Here is a 22,166-nt window from a genome sequence, read left to right on the forward strand (position 1 = left end):
CTCCTGCATTTTAAGACCTAGGATGTTCATAAAATAAAGCAAGCATTAGATAATTTTGAAATATGCCATAATTTGCAGTTTCATAAATTAGTGTTTGATAGCTTTAAAGGGGTTGTGATACCAGAAATTTGGTAAGCAGAAGTTCGTTACATCAACAGGTTACTGTATTTAAAAATATGTAACAAAAAAAGATTGGGGTGTTTTTTGGGGGTTGGAATGGATTAATGGCATTTCAGCTCATTTCAAAGAGGAAAATTGATTTGACACATGAGCAAATTGACTTACAAGCTCTGTCATGGAATGAATTAAACTCATAAGTCAGAGTACCACTGTATTTGCATCCTCATTTTCTTTCAAATTTGGCTGTATTTTAAATTATTTAATTTATATAACTTACTCTAAGCATCTGTGTCACTAATCCCAAGAACCACTTCGTAGTTATTTTTTTCTAGCCAAATAATTTTTACTCACCTGCATTCATACATTCCACTTACTCATGTCTCAGGTTATTGGAGATTGAATGGGCATGGTATCAAGTTGTATGTGTGGTTGTGATGTTTTAAGATGGATAAAAGAAACATGTGGGATGATGTGGGGATTGATAGCCTTAATATTTAAATTACAGGTACTTACAAGGTCTGCTTGCACATTACAGTGGGTGAGATTAATTATAAGATTTTATTGACTGAAAAGTACATGCTATGTTATGTTATTTTATGTGAATGTAGTGGCCAGCTGGATAATGTTTTATTTTATACACCTCACATCAAAGAAACTGGTTCATGAACTAGTTTTGTGAATTAATTTTAGCTTAGTTCATGAACAATGCTTTGAGATATGAATGCACATTACCCATAATCCATGAAACCTCGTGCTCAGTTGTATGTTAGTGCACTTGGTATAAACATTGTTCATGAGTAGTGTTCAAAACATTTTCTTCTCATTTCCCTTTTTTGTGTTATTCTAACACCCATTATGCTACCTAAGAAGGAGAAAAGTGTTAATGTCTTTTGGCCCAAAGAGCCTGGTTTATTCCTCCAGTTATTGTAAATTACATTATATCATCAGTAATGAACACATATGGGGGAGGGTGGCTTGCTAAACCAAAAAAATTCACTATATCCAGAGAGAGGAGTTGTAGATATGTCAACCAGTGACCTTCACAACTACCGATAATGCTCTCTCTCTCTCTCTCTCTCTCTCTCTCTCTCTCTCTCTCTCTCTCTCTGTTAACTTATCTGAGAAAGAAAGAAAGAAAAAACACGTGTAAAAATACCATATTTCTGAGGGTAAAACATTAATTGTATTTATATAAGTTTCAATGGAACCAAGACTGGGAACTGATAAAGTTCATGAACCAAGGTTCTACTGTATTAATTTAATGGTGTAATGAGGCTCTCTTTTCATAGGTATGTTGCAAGATTTTACAATGATGTTTGTTATGTTATGTTGCTTCAAGTAGTTTCTCACTCCTGCAGTGGATGGTTGCACAGCAAGTATAAGTTAGAATCAGCAGTAATAGTTTTTCTTTTAGGATGGACACTGTATTATAAGATTGTTTGTATATATTATCCTCGTGAATCACAAATTATTAGTGAGTCACATTAATTTTTGTATCATCACAACTTCCTCTTATTATATTACAAAACTGTCAATAATATAAAGGAGCACAATAGGAAGACAATACATACAAGTGATTCGATTACAGTGAAACACTAAATTGTAGCAGTATGCTTGACAATATTTTAGAATGTTATGTTCAGTTTCTTGTTTATTTGTCTCCAATGTAGTCTGTGTTCCATGTATCTTCACTGCCTGCACTAATCTTTATAATATGATCTAGTCACATCTACCAAAATAAGGGTCCAACTGCTTTTCCTCATGATATTGTCATAAATTTATGAGATGTTCATCCACAAATAAAATCAAAAGGCATAAATAGCAACTAACAGTCAGCAACTAGAGTGCCAAAAAAATCAACAATTCATAAAATAAAACAGAAAAAAAGGCTTTGAAAATATTTTTATGAACAGACTTCATTTATAACATGTGGTTGTTTGGTTTGTAAGTCTTATTAGCAAAGTGATCCTTGTAAGTGTCCTATTACCTGTGGCTACATTAATAGTTCTGTTGTCACTGCAGCATCAATATAGGAGGGAAGTAGAAGAAACATATACTGCATATTTTACAAAATATCACAAGTTAAAATTATATGTAAGGTGTTTCCTTTTCCCTGCCTATCTACATCTATTTACCTGACAGGTCTGGAATATATATATATATATATATATATATATATATATATATATATATATATATATATATATATATATATATATATATATATATATATATATATAGTAAGGTACACAATAACGAACATGATTCATTCCAATGTAGCATTTGTTATGGCAAATGTGAGTTATGGCAACTGAAGAGCCTATGGGAAAAAAATTAACTGATTCCAGGGCACCTGAAAATAATATAAAAAATTCAAAAATTTTTGAGAAATACATCAAAATGAGCACATTTGCATTATTACATTTGAGATAACACGTTAAATATATATATAGTACCCTCCTGAGTCTCATGCCTAGTCCTAAATTCTTACGATCCCGAGTTTCACACTGCTTTGACAAGTATAGGTCACACTTACCTACTGTCAGCATCACATGTATACATACAGTAATTCCCACTTAAGTCAGAGCTTTCTCTCTCTCTCTCTCTCTCTCTCTCTCTCTCTCTCTCTCTCTCTCTCTCTCTCTCAGAGAGAGAGAGAGAGAGAGAGAGAGAGAGAGAGAGAGAGAGAGAGAGAGAGAGAGAGAGAGAGAGAGAGAGAGAGAGAGAGAGAGAGAGGTGGGATGAATGGAGAGAGGGAAGGGAGAGGAGGGTAGGGAATGGGGAGAAGGGATTAGAGGTTGTGGCACTCCTGACCCACTCACCACTGCTTTTATCAGATTTTTGCCTTTAACTTTGTGGGGTACACAACAAAAAAACATAATTTGTTCCAATGGCAAATGTGCATTATGGCAACTGAAGAACCTATGGAAAAAAAAATTAATTAGTTCCAGGGAGCCAGAAAATAATATAAAAAAATTACACAAAAAAAAAAAAAAAAAAAAAGACCATATTTTCACTACTACATTTGAGATAACACAACAAATATATAAGGTACCCTTCTGAGTTTCGTGCCTAGTCCTTAATCCTTACCACCCCAAGTTTCACGCATTATCATCCTGAGTTTTACACTACTTTGTATTGATCACATTTACCTACTGTCAGCATCACATACATACATACAGTAAACCCCCATAAGTCAGAACTACCTCTCTCTCTCTCTCTCTCTCTCTCTCTCTCTCTCTCTCTCTCTCTCTCTCTCTCTCTCTCTGAAAGTAAGAACAATCCTAAGGATTGTTAAATAGAATGAGACTGATTGAGAATGATATGGAATTACATATATGAATGAGAAAGAGTGGGAAAGTATGAAGCAAAAATGACAAAGTGAGAGAGAGAGAGAGAGAGAGAGAGAGAGAGAGAGAGAGAGAGAGAGAGAGAGAGAGAGAGAGAGAGAGAGAGAGAGAGAGAGAGAGAGAGAGAGAGAGAGAGGTACAACTCACTTGTCCTAATCTCTGACAGATAAGGGGGAGGGGAGGTGGCAGGAAGGGAGGTTTGAGACAAGATGAAAGAAGGGAGAAGAAAGAAAAAAAGGGAGGAATAGACAGATGGCAGATGGGTGAGCAGTGGCTCATACAGCTGGTGAGTTAGTCTTAGTCTTGCAGGCTTTAGTTTGTTATTCTGATTAAATTTTTATTAAAATTTAAGTGCTCACAAGAATGGCAAGTTCATCTTGTCACGTTTTGTTATTCCAATTAAATTTCCATTAAAATTGCAGAGCTCACATGAGTGGTGAGTTTGTTATGCTAATTTTGGTTTGCTATTCCGATTAAATAATAAAATTTCAGTGCATTATTAGAGTTGTACATTATAATGATCATGCATTAATGTATACCCTAGTGTGTGTGTGTGTGTGTGTGTGTGTGTGTGTGTGTGTGTGTGTGTGTCTATATATATATATATATATATATATATATATATATATATATATATATATATATATATATATATATATATATATATATATATATATATATATATATATAAAGTTTAAGTGGAGTTGGTGTTCACTGGAATTAATAATGTGGGAGAACTGGTTAAGACTAGGCCAACCCTCAGTCTTAGATGACATGAGAGCAAGCAGAGTCAGTCTTTGGATTACACACCTTAAAATTTGAGATAATATGTGGAATTTCCATGCTAGAGAAAATAATTAACATTATGTACTCTGCTCAGAGAGACTGATCTCTAAGATTATCTTATAAAAAAGCAGAGCACTGTAATGCCATGTTCTCTTAAATAACAGGAACATATACCTATAATCTCAGAAGCACATTAATTATATTTCCTGCTGGAATTTGTGATTTGACATTTTGGCATATCTTTAGCAGCACTTTATTTTCAATATTATCACAAATAGAATGTTGTTCTTCAGTTTTAGTGATTTTATTCCTTACTCAAAGAAGCTAAGTTCCCTTTACCATTATCTGTTGGACTTCATTGTTTTGTCACCATATATATCTTCTTAGCTTCTCTTATTTCAATGAAATCACAATCATCAAAATAAAATCTGAGGTTGGCTTGATGGTCTTTATAGCTTCATCTTGTTTCACTCTTTGCAGCAAGGTGAACAGAAGGTAATGACTAAACTATGAAAACCAAGAGAAGCTTGATTTTTATAGGATCAGTCTTCATATTGTATCACCATGTGCACCAAATGCAATTTAACATGACTAAAACACACCTTGATGAAATGCATTCAGTAAATATAACTGATGATTTTCATATACAACAGGCTACCATATAAAGGTGGAGAAATAAATGTACATACATACTTCAAAACACACACATACACACACACACACACACACACACACACACACACAAATCTACATCAGAGACTTCCTGTGCTTGCTCATACCCACATACAAAATTCTGAATGTTAGAGATACAACATACACAACCAAAATATTGCATGAGGCTCGGTTATGCAGTCAACACTTGATTATAATACGGGATAGAACATGGGTGGATAATTTCTTGATATAATCATTCAAAAATTAATTCATTAAATGTTGGGCAACTATAGGTATTGATAAAAGGTTTAAAAAATAGCAATCAAATAGCTGGGTAAAAACAACTGTAAACTATTACATACATACATTTCTAGGTTAATCTACTTGACTGGTTCAGCAGTGTTCAAAATACTGAAGAGAACTAATAGAGGGAATGGACAGTGTGGCAACACATTACAATAATCATCACCTGAAGCACCATATGATGTCCTTAAGTGACTTACAAGAAAAGTGTTGATAAAGTGATGCACAGACATGACTGTTCTTCTCTCCTTCATTCTTCTTCATCAAATGCTGGAAAGGAAAAGATACTTAAGATAATGTATCTAAATTTTCAAACTCACAAGAAAATAAAGAACAAGAACAGTAAGCTAGTGTGTGTATATGTGTGTAACTAGTTTACCTAGTTGTATTTACTTAGTTGTATCGTACAGGGCACGAGTCAAAGCTCATTTTGTCCTGTCTCTATAACCATTTTTACCCAGTTTCTCTTTAAACACGTGTACACTGCTAAAACCACCTCTTCCTTCAAAACATTCCAGATTTCAATAGTTTGATACAGGAAGCTGTATTTTTTTTTATGTTGCTTGAACATCCACTCTTCTTTATTTTCTTCCCATGCTCCTTCATCCATCTCTCTCCCTCCTCCATCTGTGGTACCAAGTCATTTGTCTATTCTTTTTCTATTTTTTACTAATTTGTACATTGTTATCAGGTCTCCTCTTTCTCTTCTCTCTTATAGTGTTGGTAATCCCATCTCTTCAAGTCTTTCTTCATAACTTAAGTCTTTCCATTCTGGTACCACCTTTGTCGCTATCCTGTATTCTTTCCAGTTTCCATATATCTTTTTTTTTTCTATGTAGAGCCCAAACTACTGCTGCATATTCCAATTTAGGTTGTATCATACTTGTTATAATTTAATAATTTCTTCATCTAAATAGTTAAACAGCACCCTAATTTTTGTTAACAAACTGTATGTAGAGCCAAATATTCTGTTTATGTGCTTTTCAGGTGATAGTGTGTCCTGGATCATTACTCCCAAATGTTTTCTTCATTACTTTTTTTATTATTTCTCCTCCCATTTTGTAATTCCATGAAGGTCTCCTTTTACTTTTCCCTATTTCCAACATGTGTCATTTTCTGGCATTAAATTTTAGTTTCCATCTTTAGCTCCATGCGGGTATCTTGTCAATAACCTTTAGTAACTCCTTGCTGTGATTTTCATTCTTTATTATTTTCATTAATTTTGCATCATCAACAAAAAGGTTTGTATAACTATTTAGATCCTCTGCCATATTATTTACATATATTTGAAACATAATAGGTGCCAACACAGATCCTTGTGGTACCCGACTTATCACTTTGTGCCAACTTGAATTAGTGTCTCTGATTATTGTTCTCATTTCTCTCCCTTGTAAATAATCATCCATCCATCCCTCTCAATGTTGCTCCTTCTAGTACTCCTTCATTCTCTAACTTCCACATAAGACTTCTGTGGAGCACTTTATCAAATGCTTTTCTGAGATCCAGGTATACCACATCATCACATCCATCCCTCTCTTGCATTCCATCTATTACTCTCATATAAAAGCTCAGTAGATTTGTGACATAGGATCTCCCTTTCCTGAATCCAAATGGCTTTTTTGTAGTAATCTTTTCATCTTCTAAATATTGCACAATCTATCTTTAATTACTATTTCACAAAGCTTGCTTACAAAACTTGTTAATGACACTAGTACTGTAATTGAATGGTTCTATTTTATTTTCCTCTTTGTACATTGGGATTATGTTAGCCCTTTTCCATTTCCTTGGTACTTTTCCCTCTTTCAACAAGCTGCTGATTATATCCCATATGGGTTCCTCCATTTGTTCTCTGCATTCATTTAATATTCATCTATTTACTTGATCAGGTCCCATAGCTTTTCTAACATCCAGCCCTTCCAGCAGCTTCTTGATTTCATGTCTCTACTTGTATCTCCAGTATGCCCTCATTCTGTGATACCACTTTTGATGCCACAAAATTGGTTTCCTTTGTAAACACAGATCGAAAACTCTCATTCATTAGTTCACTCATCTCCTCAGTAGTTTCATAAATTCTTCCTTCTCTTTTTAACTTGTTTATGTCATCCCTATGATTAATTTTTCCATTTACTTATCTGTAGAAGAGTTTGGCTCTTCCTTGCGCTTTCTTACTATGTCACTTTCAAAATTTCTTTCTTCTTCTCTTCTTATTATGCCATATTCATTTCCTGCCTTTCTGTATTCTTCCCTAGTATTTCTGTTCAATTTTCTCATCATTTTCCTCCATGCCATATCCTTTTTCTTTTCTTTTTCTACATACTTGGCATTATACCATTCCTGCTTCCCAATTTTCACTTCATAACTTGGTACAAACTATTGCACCTCCTCTATACTTGCTCAAAAATATCTCATTTTCTTGCACTGCTTTACCTTTAAATAGCTCTCTCCAGTTAATTTTTCCATAAAATTTATCAAGCTCTGCAAAGTTTGCCTTAGCACAGTTCTGTCTCTCATTTCTAAATTGTTCATTCCTGTGCAACACTGTTTCCTCCTGTAGTACTATTTCTATTGTCACATGATCTCTTCTTCCCATTGGACTCAATGTATACTTAGCCTACTTTCTGGGGTTTTCATAAACACGAAGTCCAACTGTGATGGTTCTTCTTCTCTGCATCTTGTAGGTTCGTTGTCTCAGTGGTAAACGACCACTCCATCATACACCATCATGGTATACATCATACCATGATGGTATCATCATCATACACCATCATGGTATGCATAGGTTCTTTGCTCCATGACCTGACATTTTCTTTTACTTCCATCCCCTCCCAGTTAATTCCTTTAGTGTTGAAGTCGCCTACTAAGAGCACTTTGTTACTTTTCCTTATCATTTCCTTTATACTATCTCTTGTTACTAGTTGCATAATTTTATATCTATTGGTCTCCTATGTATTACTTTTTGGTGGCATATACATCACAATAACTTCCTTTTTTTCCTTTCCTTTGATTTTAATCACAACACTCAAAGTTTCTGCCATTCAATCACCACATTCCACTTCCTCAACAACAATATTCTCTTTTACTAATAACATCACTCCTCCTCCTCCCTTTCCTTTTCTGTCTCCTCCAGGTGCTATATCCTTCCTTTGCAAATCTCAACTTCATTTCCTCTTTTAATTCAGTTTCTGTTAAACATACTATGTCAGATTTATTATTCTTTAGGTAGTCTTTAAGTTCCATTAGGCTCGACATCAAACCATCTATATTTGTATACATAATTTTTAAGCTTCTGCTTGGTGATCTTCCATGGCATCTTTGCAGAGTTGGAATAAAAAAAAAAAAAATGCTCCCTCAAAAAAAAAAAAAAAAAAAAAAAAAAAAAAAAAAAAAAAAAAACAGCCTGTTTTTTTTTTTACTTATCAGAATTTAGTTCTATACTATATTGATAATTAAGGTCTATATATGAACATATACATAAAAAATGTAAAAGTAATCAAGTCTAACACATTTAATTCTTGTAAAGCACAAGTTAACACAGGCTTTGTACAACCGGACTAACCTATATCAGCAGGACCTAAACAAGTGTGTTCTTCATTAAAAGTATCAAAATATTTCAAGATCTAACTCCCCTTGTAATTTCTGGCACCTAGCCAAAAACAACTCCAATAAATTTGCTTCTTCATCTTTCCTTTCTTTGTTTCAACCTAAAGGCACCACTGCCATCTCATCTATTTCTAATTATCTCTTCACTCAAATCATTGCTAAAAACTCTACCTTAGATGATTCAGGGCTTGTTCCTCCCTCTCCTCCACCCTCTGACTACTTCATGCTATCTGTTGAAATCCTTTGTTTTCCAAACCCTCACTGGCCTTAACCCTCAGAAAGCTTATAAACAGCTTACAGTGATCATATTTTACTTGAATTTGGTATAGGAGAGAAAATGGAAGAAGGAAGGAAAGAGGACTATAGAAAAGGCAGGCAGAACTGTAGTAAAACATATTTCAATGAATAAAGAAATACTTTGAGGAGACTGACCAGAGTAAATTTGATGAAGCAAAGGGAGTAGAAAAAAAGTGGAAAAATTTGCTTTAAATACATAATGAAGGAATAGAGAGATATGTGCCAAAGACATCTGCAAAAAGATCTAGAGTAAATGATTGGTTTAATAGAAGATATGAAGAGGCAAGAATGGAAAGAGAAAGAGCATGGAATAGATGGAAGAGAAATAAAAGAAGTGACCAGTGGAAGAAATACGTGGAAGAAAGGAATAAATATGTACTAATGTACAGGGAGGAGAAAAGAAATTACGAAAAAAAAAACATCATAAGGAAATGCAAAGACCAACCAAAACTATTTTACCAATATGTGAATGGGAAGTTAAGGAACAAAGTTGGAATAAATAAACTACAAGTTGATGGAGTGATATATGAAGAGGCAGGAAGGATGGCTGAAGTGATGAATAACTGTTTCCAGAAGAATTTTATAAGAGAGAGTGGCTTTCAGGAGCAGGATGTAGAAGAGAATGTAGAGATGATTGATGTAAGAATGAGTGAAATAAATGTTACATTGCAGGAGATGAAGAAAATAATGGAGGACCAAGATGTAAGAAAAACAACAGGCCAAGATTTGAATTTCAAAGGAGTGTAGTCAGCAGTTGGCCAAAAAGATCCACAGAATCATAATACATTCATTAAAAGAGGGAAAGGTCCCAATGGACTAGAAAAGAGCAGATATAGTGCTGATTTTCAAGACCCTTCAAACTACAGACCAATGTCATTAACACATGCAGTGGCTAAGATATGTGAGAGTTATAAAAGACAAATGGATCAAGTATTTGGAAGAAAACAATGTGTTGACAAACAGACAATTTGGTTTTGGAAGAGGAAGATCATATACTACAAATCTGTTGAATTTTTTTTTCACAAGTTATAAACATTGTGCAGGAGAGAGGTGGTTGGGCAGACTGTATTTATTTGGACCTCAAAAAAACATTTGACAAAGTACAGCATAAGAGGTTGTTATGGAAACTGAAGCTGTTTGGAGGATTGCGAGGAGGGCTGCTAAAGTGGATGGAGAACTTCTTGGAAGGTAGAAAGATGAGAACAGTAATTAAGGATCAAAGGGCAGCATGGAAGAAAGTTTTAAGTGGGGTTCCACAGGGTTCTGTGTTGGCACCAGTAATATTTGTGTACATTAATGATATGCCAGAAGAAATAACCAGGTACATTAGCTTGTTTGCAGATGATACAAAATTATTGAGAAAAATAGAAAAAGAGGAAGATTGCACTGCACTTCAATGGGACCTAAACAAGATCTGGGAGTGGAACCAAAAGTAGCAGATGGAATTCAATGCAAAGAAATGCAGTGCAATAGAATTTGGCAAGAGTGGCAAGAGACAGATGGGAGATTATTTATTGGGGAATGAGAAAATCAGCAAAAGAACAGAAGAAAGAGACTTTAGTGTAATTATTACTAAAAAGCCGTCACCAGAGAAACATATAAACTAGATTAGAGGTAAAACATATAACTTACTGAGAAACAGAAGGACAGCATTTACACATCTGGAAGCGGTAATGATAAAAAAAAAAATTTATTATGACCATGATACACCCAAGATTGGAGTATGCAGCTGTGGTATGGTCACCTAGCACCAAGAAATCTATAAGAAAATTGGAAGGGATACAAAGAGCAGCAACAAAGTTACCTCCAACTTTGAAGGATCTACCATATGAAGAGAGTCTGTCTAAATTGGGTCTTAAAACATTGGAACAGAGAAGAGAGAGAGAGAGAGATGATTTGATCACACTTTACAGAGTGATGACTGGAATGGACAATTTGTATAAGAAGGACTTGGTGAGGTGAGATACAAGAGGCTCGAGGAGACACGGCAGAAAACTTAAAAAAGATGCTTGCAGAAGAGATGTTAAGAAAAATAGCTTCCCACATAGAACCATGGAGGTCTGGAATGATTTGGACAAAGAAATCATTAATGCAAATATGATAAATGAGTTTTAAGACAAAGTTAGATAAAAACAGATATGGAGATGCACAAGCATATCTCTTTTCCTGTATATCACAACTAGGTAAATACGACTAGATAAATACATGTGCACTGCCCAGATGATTGGACGCATCCACAGCAGCTCCAAGGATTTTCCTAGGTTTTGGTTGCACAATGGGAGGGGGGGGGCAAGCTTGAGTCCTGTCCATAGTAGGGAATTGTGTGATGTGTGAGCACAGGGAAAGTAAAGTGTAAATCAGAAAGTGGCCAAAAGAGTGAAATGGGAGAGTAGTGAAAGGTAAACATTGTTAGTGATATCAACAGAGAAGATGGCAACTGGCACGGCAAATATTTTCAAAGGTTTCAAGGATGAGGACCTCAGTGTAGCTCATACAAATAAACAAATGTGGAAAACTGAAGAAGGAAATGTGAAAATATGAAAAGAAATACGTAAATTAGCTGTGATAATAAAGACATAGAAGGAAGAGAGAGAGAAGTGGGTGGTGACAATGTAAAAAAAGATATCCAATGATATAATAGAGATGAAGAAGAGGGAGATGGAAAGAGAAAAAGAAAACAAAGAACTTGGAGAACAGGTGACAAAAATGGTGGGCTTAAAGAAGAAGTACTGTGAAGAAATCAAGAAACTCAAGGTTTACAAGACAGAGATTAAGGTTGGGAAAGTAAGAGTTGGTGAAAGAGGAAGTCAGAAGTTGGAATGAAGAAAGAGAACAACAACAAAAGGTGGATATGGAGGAGATAATAAGGCAACAGCAACAGGAACACAATAAGGACATGGAAAAGCAAGTGATTAAAATAATAAACGAAAAAAGTAATCTTGTGAGAGACATGATACAGAGAAAGAAGTGTATGGTGGTATTTGGGGTCAAGAAGAACCTACCCATGAAAATAGTTAGAAAGAAGAGGTGAAAAGGGTTAAGGAAATTATTGCAGAAGTGGCAGGAGAAGGAGAGGAGGTAGTTGAACAAATTGAAGAGGTTTACAGGATTGGACAGTATGACGAAAATGGAACAAGACCAATGAAAATAAGATTCATGTCACAAACAGCAGTGGAACATGTCTTACAAAGGACATGATAATTGGCAAAAGTAGAAGAAATGAGGGGAATATGGATAAAAGAGACGTGGACGGAAGTAAATTGAAAGAGTTTAGAGTAACTCTGAGGCCCAGTCAAAAAAAATGGGGAGAGAATACAGGAACAAGCGAGGAGATTCATTTGGAAAGTAGTGGACATGAAAGTGAGGAAATGGTGGCACAAAGAAGCCACAGATCACCAAGCAGAAGCTTTAAAATTATGAATACAAATATAGATGGTATGGTGTTGGGCCTAATGGAACTTAAAGACTACCTAAAGAACAATAAATCTGACATAGTATGTTAAACAGAAACTGAACTAAAAGAGGAAATAAAGTTGAGATTTGCAAAGGAAGGATATAGCACCTGGAGGAGACAGAGAAGGAAAGGGAGAAGGAGTGATGAATGATGGTAATGGAATGGCAGAAACTTTGAGTGTTGTGATTAAGATCAAAAGAAGTGAAAAAAAAAAAAAAGGAAAGTTATTGTGATCTACATACCACCAAAAACCAGTGCATGGAGACCAATAGATATAAAATTATGCAACCACAAAGAAGAAATAACACGAAATGACAAGGAAAAGTAACAAAGTGCTCTTAGTAAGCAACTTCAACACTAAAGGAATTAACTGGGAGGAGATGGAAGTGAAAGAAAATGTCGGGTCATGGAGCAAAAAAATTATGCATACCATGATGATGAATACAATAAGACACGGGGTGAATGAATATACAAGATGCAGAGAAGATGAACCATCACAATTGGACTTAAGCCTGATTTTTTAAACGTTGGTGTTGGTAAATCCCAACACCAAGCCTCACATCGTATCTCCTCTTACAAACTTTGCAAATGCATTTTTTAAACCCAGGGAGAGAGACACAACATAGTGTTAGGAGAACCCAACACCAACAGCACTCTTCACACTGGCTGGCAGCTCTTGAGTGTCTCATGTGCCTGCCAAAGCACAAAGTTCAATGCTTTACAATTTTCCTGCCTAAACAATCTACAATGAACACTGCATATATATATATATATATATATATATATATATATATATATATATATATATATATATATATATATATATATATATATATATATATATATATATATATATATATATATATAATTTTTCTATTTGTAGTTAGGGCTATACATTCTCTAGTTTCTAGTGGCTGGAGTGTACAGACAGGTGAGAGCTTCTCCTCAGAGAAGCATGTGAACAGTTTGCCTATCTTTGTGAACAACTCTGGAAAGCCTCAGCTCCTCAGCCTGATGCACAAGCTCAAGGAGTTCTAAACATGTTGCAAATGTATGCAATGAAATAACTGTTTTCAAAAGTTTTCAAAACTATACTAGAAAAGTTTCTTGGCTACCAACTACTATAGTTAGTTTGAAATCAGGTTATGGAGTCTTATGCTTGTGATTACAAGATTGATTGACAAGAGTATCTAAATCAATCTGGAAAAATTGGTGGTGATATTCTAGAGTCCTTTCTAACCATTATTATTGGTTGTTTTAGTTTCATTCTTTTGAAGACACATTTGAATAGACTTAAGACGTAACAGAGTGGAGAGAATTGCCACCTCCCCTGTAACCTCCAAAAACTATTCAAATATGTCTGCGAAAGAATGGAACTAAAACAATCAATAATAATGGAGGAAAAAGTCTCTAGAATATTACCATAGTGGTTTCATATTGAATTGATGAGATGTACATACGGGCCAGCTAATAATAACCAACTCGCCAGCCACCACGTAGCCTACAGTCTCCTGCCCCTGTAGCATATATAGCCTGTCTTGCTTTTATTTGCTGATCCAGTTCAAAATTTCCCATTCTCAATATGATGTGCTAAATATAAAGTTAAATAAACAGAAATTTTTCCATCTACTATGTAATGCTGTTTGCTAGCCCAAGCTTGGTAAAGCCCAGTTAGAGCATATAACATCTTTCTAGCCAAAAATAACTAAAATTTAATGTTTTATGCATTAAAAAATACTTCAGTGTTGCAATTATCATATGAAGATGCTGTAAATCTTGGAAAGCTGATGGAAATTGACAGATCTTTCAATCTGGCGGGTGATCCACACATGTAAACGATCCATAAATCACAAGGGTAAAAGCACCTGATGGCATGCATTTATTAGCACCCTAATTTCTTCTTTATGATTATGGATACTATTTTCCTTTAGCATAGAAGTATATTGATATATCATCATATTTTTTAACATAACTTTCAATCGCATATGAATCGTTTTTCTTTTTTTTTTTTCTTTACATAGGAAGGACATTGGCCAAGGGCAACAAAAATCCAATAAAAAAAAAAATGCCCACTGAAATGCCAGTCCCACAAAAGTGTCAAAGCAGTGGTCAGAAATTGATGAATAAGTGTCTTGAAACCTCCCTCTTGAAGGAATTCAAGTCATAGGAAGGTGGAAATACAGAAGCAGGCAAGGAGTTGCAGAGTTTACCAGAGAAAGGGATGAATGATTGAGAATACTGGTTAACTCTTCCACTAGAGAGGTGGACAGAATAGGGGTGAGAGAAAAAAGAAAGTCTTGTGCAGCGAAGCCGCGGAAGGAGGGGAGGCATGCAGTTAACAAGATCAGAAGAGCAGTTAGCATGAAAATAGCGGTAGAAGACAGCTAGATGTGCAACATTGTGGCAGTGAGAGAAAGGCTGAAGACAGTCAGTTAGAGGAGAGGAGTTGATGAGACAAAAAGCTTTTGATTCCATCCTGTCTAGAAGAGCAGTATGAGTGGAAGCCCCCCCAGACATGTGAAGCATACTCCATATATGGACGGATAAGGCCCTTGTACAGAGTTAGCGGCTGGGGGGGTGAGAAAAACTGGCGGAGACATCTCAGAACACCTAACTTCATAGAAGATGTTTTAGCTAGAGATGAGAAGTTTCCAGTTCAGATTATAAGTAAAGGACAGACCAAGGATGTTCAGTGTAGAAGAGGGGGACAGTTGAGTGTCATTGAAGAAGAGGAAGGTTGTGTCGAGTTGATAGATGGAGGAATTGAGTTTTTGAGGCATTAAACAATACCAAGTTTGCTCTGCCCCAATCAGAAATTTTAGAAAGATCAGAAGTCAAGCGTTCTGTGGCTTCCCTGCATGATATGTTTACCTCCTGAAGGGTTGGACGTCTATGAAAAGACGTGGAAAAGTGCAGGGTGGTATCATCAGCGTAGGGGTGGATAGGACAAGAAGTTTGGTTTAGAAGATCATTAATGAATAATAAGAAGAGAGTGGGTGACAGGACAGAACCCTGAGGAACACCACTGTTAATAGATTTAGGAGAAGAACAGTGACCGTCTACCACAGCAGCAATAGAACGGTCAGAAAGGAAACTTGAGATGAAGTTACAGAGAGAAGGATAGAAACCATAGGAGGGTAGTTTGGAAATCAAAGCTTTGTGCCAGACTCTATCAAAAGCTTTTGATATGTCCAAGGCAACAGCAAAAGTTTCACCAAAATCTCTAAAAGAGGATGACCAAGACTCAGTAAGAAAAGCCAGAAGATCACCAGTAGAGCAGCCTTGATGGAACCCATACTGGCGATCAGATAGAAGGTTGTGAAGTGATAGATGTTTAAGAATCTTCCTGTTGAGGATAGATTCAAAAACTTTACATAGGCAGGAAATTAAAGCAATAGGACGGTAGTTTGAGGGATTAGAACGGTCACCCTTTTTAGGAACAGGCTGAATGTAGGCAAACTTCCAGCAAGAAGGAAAGGTAGATGTTGACAGACAGAGCTGAAAGAGTTTGACTAGGCAAGGTGCAAGCACGGAGGCACAGTTTCAAAGAACAATAGGAGGTACCCCATCAGGTCCATAAGCCTTCCGAGGGTTTAGGCCAGCGAGGGCATGGAAAACATCATTGCGAAGAATTTTAGTAGTCAGAGGGTGGAGGAGAAGGAGGAACAACATGAATATCATTGGTGTTTCTTGTTGGGAAGAGGTAGACAGACCAACAATTATTATTGGAACCTGTGGTGTCTCCAATGAGTTGACACTAACACCCTGGTTTAAAAATTGAGACATACTAAGAATCAGCTACAGTGGTATTAGTAACTACTAACACCACGTTTAGAAAATCGGGCCTTAGTGTTTATGAAAACCCCAGAAAGTAAAGCAAGTATACACCGTCTGAGTCCAATGGGAAGATGTGATCATGTGACAATAGAAATAGTACCACAGGAGGAAACAGTGTTGTACAGGAATGAACAATTTAGAAATGGGAGACAGAACTATGCTTTTTTTTTTATGTAGGAGGGACACTGGCCAAGGGCAACAAAAATCCAATTAAAAAAAAAGCCCATTGAGATACCAGTCCCAGAAAAGAGTCCAAAGCGGTAGTAAAAAATTGAAGGATAAGTGTCTTGAAACCTCCCTCATGAAGGAATTCAAGTCATGGGAAGGTGGAAATAAAGAAGCAGGCAAGGAGTTCCAGAGCTTACCAAAGAAAGGGATGAATGATTGAGAATACTGATTAACTCTTGCATTAGAGAAGTGGACAGAATAGGGGTGCGAGAAAGAAGAAAGTCTTGCAAATTAAGGGCGTGGGAGGAGGGGAGGCATGCAGTTAGCAAGATCAGAAGAGCAGTTAGCATGAAAACAGCAGTAGAAGACAGCTAGAGATGCAACATTGTGGCGATGAGAGAGAGGCTGAAGACAGTCAGTTTGAGGAGAGGAGTTGACGAGATGAAAACCTTCTGATTCCACCCTGTCTAGAAGAGCAGTATAAGTGGAAGTCCTCCAGACGTGTGAAGCACATTCCGTCGTAGATGGACGGATAGGGCCCTTGTACAGACTTAGCAGCAGGGGGTGAGAAAAACTGGCGGAGACGACTCAGAACACCCAACTTCATAGAAGCTGTTTTAACTAGAGATGAAATGTAGAGTTTCCAGTTAAGATTATAAGTAAAGGACAGACTGAAGATGTTCAGTGTAGAAAAGGGGGACAGTTGAGTGTCATTAAAGAAGAAGGGATAGTTATCTGGAAGGTTGTGTTGAGTTGATAGATGCGGGAATTGAGTTTTTGAGGCATTGAACAATACCAAGTTTGCTCTGCCCCAATCAGAAATTTCAGAAAGATCAGAAGTCAGGCATTCTGTGGCTTTCCTGCGTGAAATGTTTACTTACTGAAGGGGTCAGAAAGGAAACTTGAGATGAAGTTACAGAGAGAGAAGGATAGAAGCTGCAGGAGGGTAATTTAGAAATCAAAGCTTTGTGCCAGACTCTATCAAAAGCTTTTGATATATCCAAAGCAACATCAAAAGTTTCACCAAAATCTCTAAAAGAGGATGACCAAGACTCAATAAGGAAAGCCAGATCACCAATAGAGTAGCCTTGACGAAACCCATACTGGCAATCAGATAGAAAGTTGTGAAGTGATAGATGTTTAAGAATCTTTCTGTTGAGGATAGATTAAAAAACTTTAGACAGGCAGAAAATTAAAGCAATAGGACGGTAGTTTGAGGGATTAGAACAATCACCCTTTTCAGGAACAGGCTGAATGTAGTCAAACTTCCAGCAAGAAGGAAAGGTAGATGTTGACATACAGAGCTGAAAGAGTTTGACTAGGCAAGGTGCAAGCACGGAGGCACAGTTTTGGAGAACAATAGGAGGGACCCCATCAGGTCTATAAGCCTTCTGAGGGTTTGGGCCAGCAAGGGCATGGAAAACATCATTGCAAAGAATTTTAACATCATTGAGTAGTCAGAGGATGAGAGGGAGGAACAAGCCCTGAATCATCCAAGGTAGGGTTTTTAGCAAAGGTTTGAGCGAAGAGTTCAGCTTTAGAGATAGATGTGCTAGCAGTGGTATTATATACCATTAGTTATTTTGTAATATTCGATATGTAGCATCAGTTTTGTATGTAACAGAATCAAATCCCAGTAACGTCACAAAGGCATTTTCTCTTTTGTTTGTACATGCATTTCCAGCGCTGATAGTTTTAGGGATTCAAATGTTTATTGTTCCCTGGCTGTACCGCTTCAACAATAGATGCAAAAGAAGTTCATACACTTTTATTCTCCTCCACAGCTCATGGATAAACTGTCATCGGACAAGAATGGGACAGGCACAGGCGGCAGCATATAATCACCTCATGACAGCCTTATATGTACCTTTCAGGTGAGTGTATCAGCAACAAAACACACAAACATAACAGTGGTGATGAGAATGGGACAGGCACAGGCAGCAGCATATAATCACCTTGTGACAGCCTTATATGTACCTTTCAAGTGAGTGTATCGGCAACAAAACACAAACATAACAGTGGCAATGAGTGGCAGATGGATCCAAGCAGAGTGATAGCACAGCATTACAGCCAGCATGGTCCTAGACATCCCAGCCCCCAAGGAGTTCCAAGTCTCTGTGGATCCCTCCACAGTGGTGCAAAGGTGTAAGAACTGGTGCACCGCCTTTGAATACTACATTGTAGCAACAGGAGTGAACAAGGAGGAGCAGAAGAGAGCCCTTTTTTCTTCATGTATCTGGACCAGAGGTTCAAGAGATTTTTTGCTACTCTGATAGCAGGTGATGACACCTACAAGACAGCCAAGGAGATACTTGACAAGTATTTTGCTCCTAGGATTAATGTACACTATGAGAGGTTTTTATTTAGGCAGTGTGCACAACATCCAGAGGAGTCACTGGATTCATATGTCACAGGATTGCGTAAATTAGCTTCCACTTGTGCATACCAAGATGCAGATGTCATCATTGACCAAATTATTGAAAGGTGTAGCTCCCATGAGTTGAGAAAAAGGCTGTTACAGGAGAAGGCACTCACATTGGATAAAGTGCAGGAAATTGCCAGGGCTTTGGAAGCTGAAAATATGCAGTCACATAGTATAGAGGGTAAGAGTGTCAGTAGCCTTCATTCTCAGGTGAGCAAGCTCTCTGTTAAACCTTGTAAGGGAACCATATATGCTCAAGGTAAACCTGCAACACACAATGCTCACCAACCACTCAAAACTCACAGAAATGTATCCAAACCACAACAGAAAACACATCATAATACAACACATAAGCCAGGACAAGCTGAGTGTACCAGGTGTGGTAATGTTGGACATAAACCTTACAAGTACAGTAAATGTCCAGCAAGTGGTAAACAGTATCTCAAGTGTGGTAAGATGGGTAATTTCTCTAATGTATGTAAGGCATACAGATCTATTCAGCTTCACAATCTGATATAAACACCTTCAAAGAATTATGAGTTGGAAGCTGCAGGAAATAAGGAGTCCCCAGACACAGAGTTTGCTTTTAGGATAAATTCTGTCAACAGACAAGACAAGGGATTGATGGTGACACTGTACATTAATGATAGGCCTATTCCAATGCAGGTTGACACAGCAGCTGATGTTACTGTTGTGTCAGAGGAGGTTGCAAATGAAATACCTAATATTTCAATTGATGCCGATGATAAAGTGTTGAAGGATCATAAAAATCATAACATACATGTCATTGGCTCTGCAAATGTACAGGTCAAGCATGGTCAGGAAGAAGTTGGAACCTTGTCAGTCACTACTGTAGCATGTCAACGGCTGACTCTACTCAGGTTAGATTGGTTAAAACATATAAAATTGGACTGGTATAACATCCTTAAGGTGGCAAATGACAAAAGTAGTGAGTCATTGTCAGAAATATTGTCAAAGTACTCTACAGTTTTTCAGGAAGGTTCTTGTACAGGTGCAATAAAAAACACTACAGCAACACTTGTTCTCAAGTCAGATGCTACTCCTAGATTTTATGCACCAAGACCTATTCCTTTTGCACGGAAGGCCTCAGTAGAGGAAGAGATCCCCAGTTTGGAAGCTGAAGGTACTTGGCAGAGAGTGAATTATTCTGACTGGGGAATGCCACTGGTTCCCATAGCTAAGAAAGACGGTGGCATAAGGTTGTGTGGGGATTATAAGGTAACAGTTAACAGGGAATTATAAGTAGCACAACACCCCTTACCAAATCCTAGTGACATGTTTGTGGCTTTAGGAGGATGCAAGTTATTTTCAAAACTTGATCTAAAACAAGCATTTCAACAGTTGCAATTAGATGAGAAATCACAAGAGATTTGTATATTGAGCACTCATTTAGGACTTTTCTGTCCACAGAGACTGCTGTATGGCACAGCAAGTAGCCCTGCCATCTGGCAGAAGACCATGGACAAAATTTTCATAGGGTTAACTGGAGTTTTCTGTTTCATTGATGACATACTAATTGCAGGTAGAGATGAGAAGGAACATGATTTAAGACTCAAGTTAGTTTTACAGAAACTCTTAGAAAATGGCATAAAGGTGCATAAGGGGAAATGTGATTTCAAAGTTTCCTCAGTAGAATACTTAGGATTCTACATAGATGGACAAGGGATACGTAAGTCAAAAGGTAAAGTAACAGCAGTACAAAACAGTAAAGTACCAGAAAACATGAGAGAGCTGAAGTCCTTTCTAGGTCTAGTAACCTTTTTATGGTAAATTTATCCCAGACTCAGCCACTATACCTAGCACATCCTTTGTATCAATTACTGAAAAGAGATTCAGATGGTTATGGTCAGAGCAGTGTCAAGCAGCTTTTGAGAAGATCAAAGAGTTAATCATCTCCCCAGATTTCCTTGTACATTTTCAGAAGGATTTGCCTTTGATTCTTGTCTATGATGCCTCTAATGCTGGGTTAGGAGCTGTATTACCCACATTATGTGAGATGGTTCGGGACGTCCCATTGCATTTGCTTCCAGATCTTTAAATAAAGCTGAACAAATTTATTCTCAAGTAGTAAAGGAAGCATTAGCTCTAGTCTATGGAGTTAAGAAATACCACATGTATTTGTATGGGAGACAACACTTCCGGTTAATCACAGACCATAAGCCTTTACTGGCCATTTTAGGCCCCAAGGCAGGATTGTCAACTTTGGTTGCAACCAGACTACAGAGATGGGCAGTTATTTTAGGTGCATATCACTATTCTTTAGAATACAGACCAACCAAAAATTTAGGAAATGCAGACACGCTCTCTAGACTATCAGTAGACCTATGGAAGCAGAATGTAGCATTCTGCTGCTTGAGAGTTTTGACTTATGAATTACTGTTAAACATATTGCACAAAATACACAAAAGGACCCTGTACTCTCACAAATTTTGCAAGGATTGATTTCAGGAAGACATGCTATGCTTACTCATGATGAATGCAAGCCATGTCAGAAAATTTGATCAGACCTTAGTGTGGAACAAAATTGTATATTAAAAGGTGCTAGGGTGGTTGAACCCAAATGTCTAAAGAAACTTGTTTTGCAAGAAATTCACTCTGATCATCAAGGAGTTGTAAGATCCAAGGCCATTGCCAGATCATTTGTTTGGTGGCCAGGTATGGACAAAAATATAGATGAATATGTAAAAGGTTGTGCTGAGTGTGCTGTTCAGCAAAATAACCCATTAGTTGTTCGCCAACACCGATGGGAATGTCCAAAATTTGCATGGCAGCAACTTCACATAGATTTTGCTGGCCCTTTCCTAGATCATTCATATCTGATAATAGTAGATGCTTACAGTACGTTGCCTGAAGTTGTTCCCATGAAATTGACGACATCTTGTGCAACAATTAAAGCTCTTGTGCAAATATTTGCTATCCATGGACTACCCAAGAGACTTGAATCTGATAATGGTCCTCAGTTTACCTCTCAAGAATTCAAGGACTTTTTGAAGGTAAATGGAATTTAGCATGTGCTATCCACACCATACCATCCATCCACAAATGGCGAAGCAGAGATTTGCACAAATATTTAAACATAATATGAAATGTAGAGGGGCTACAGCAGACAATGCTGTGTCCTGCATCAGTAAATTTTTGCTTGCATACAGGACAA

The 22,166-nt window shown here is 37.0% G+C and overlaps 1 protein-coding gene across 3 annotated transcripts in view; it reads right to left on the reverse strand.

The window, feature by feature from the left end:
- LOC135114948 (cubilin-like) overlaps nucleotides 1–22,166 on the reverse strand; it is a 226,195-nt gene that overhangs the window by 1,769 nt on the left and 202,260 nt on the right. Inside the window, exons 70-71 of one of the 3 annotated variants that reach the window (XR_010275724.1) lie at nucleotides 5,414–5,483; nucleotides 1–3,042 (exon numbers count right to left, since the gene is read on the reverse strand). The exon at nucleotides 1–3,042 is cut by the window's left edge and continues 1,769 nt beyond it. Coding sequence is in view for 1 of the 3 variants with exons in the window: in XM_064031254.1 (XP_063887324.1) it covers nucleotides 5,464–5,483 (20 nt within the window). In the remaining 2 variants the exon portion in view is untranslated. Of the gene's footprint in view, nucleotides 5,484–22,166 lie in introns of all 3 variants that reach the window. The other 2 variants (XR_010275725.1, XM_064031254.1) reach the window with 2 other exon arrangements.

Source organism: Scylla paramamosain, chromosome 28, assembly GCF_035594125.1.
Source record: "Scylla paramamosain isolate STU-SP2022 chromosome 28, ASM3559412v1, whole genome shotgun sequence".
NCBI classification, from domain to species: Eukaryota; Metazoa; Arthropoda; class Malacostraca; order Decapoda; family Portunidae; genus Scylla; species Scylla paramamosain.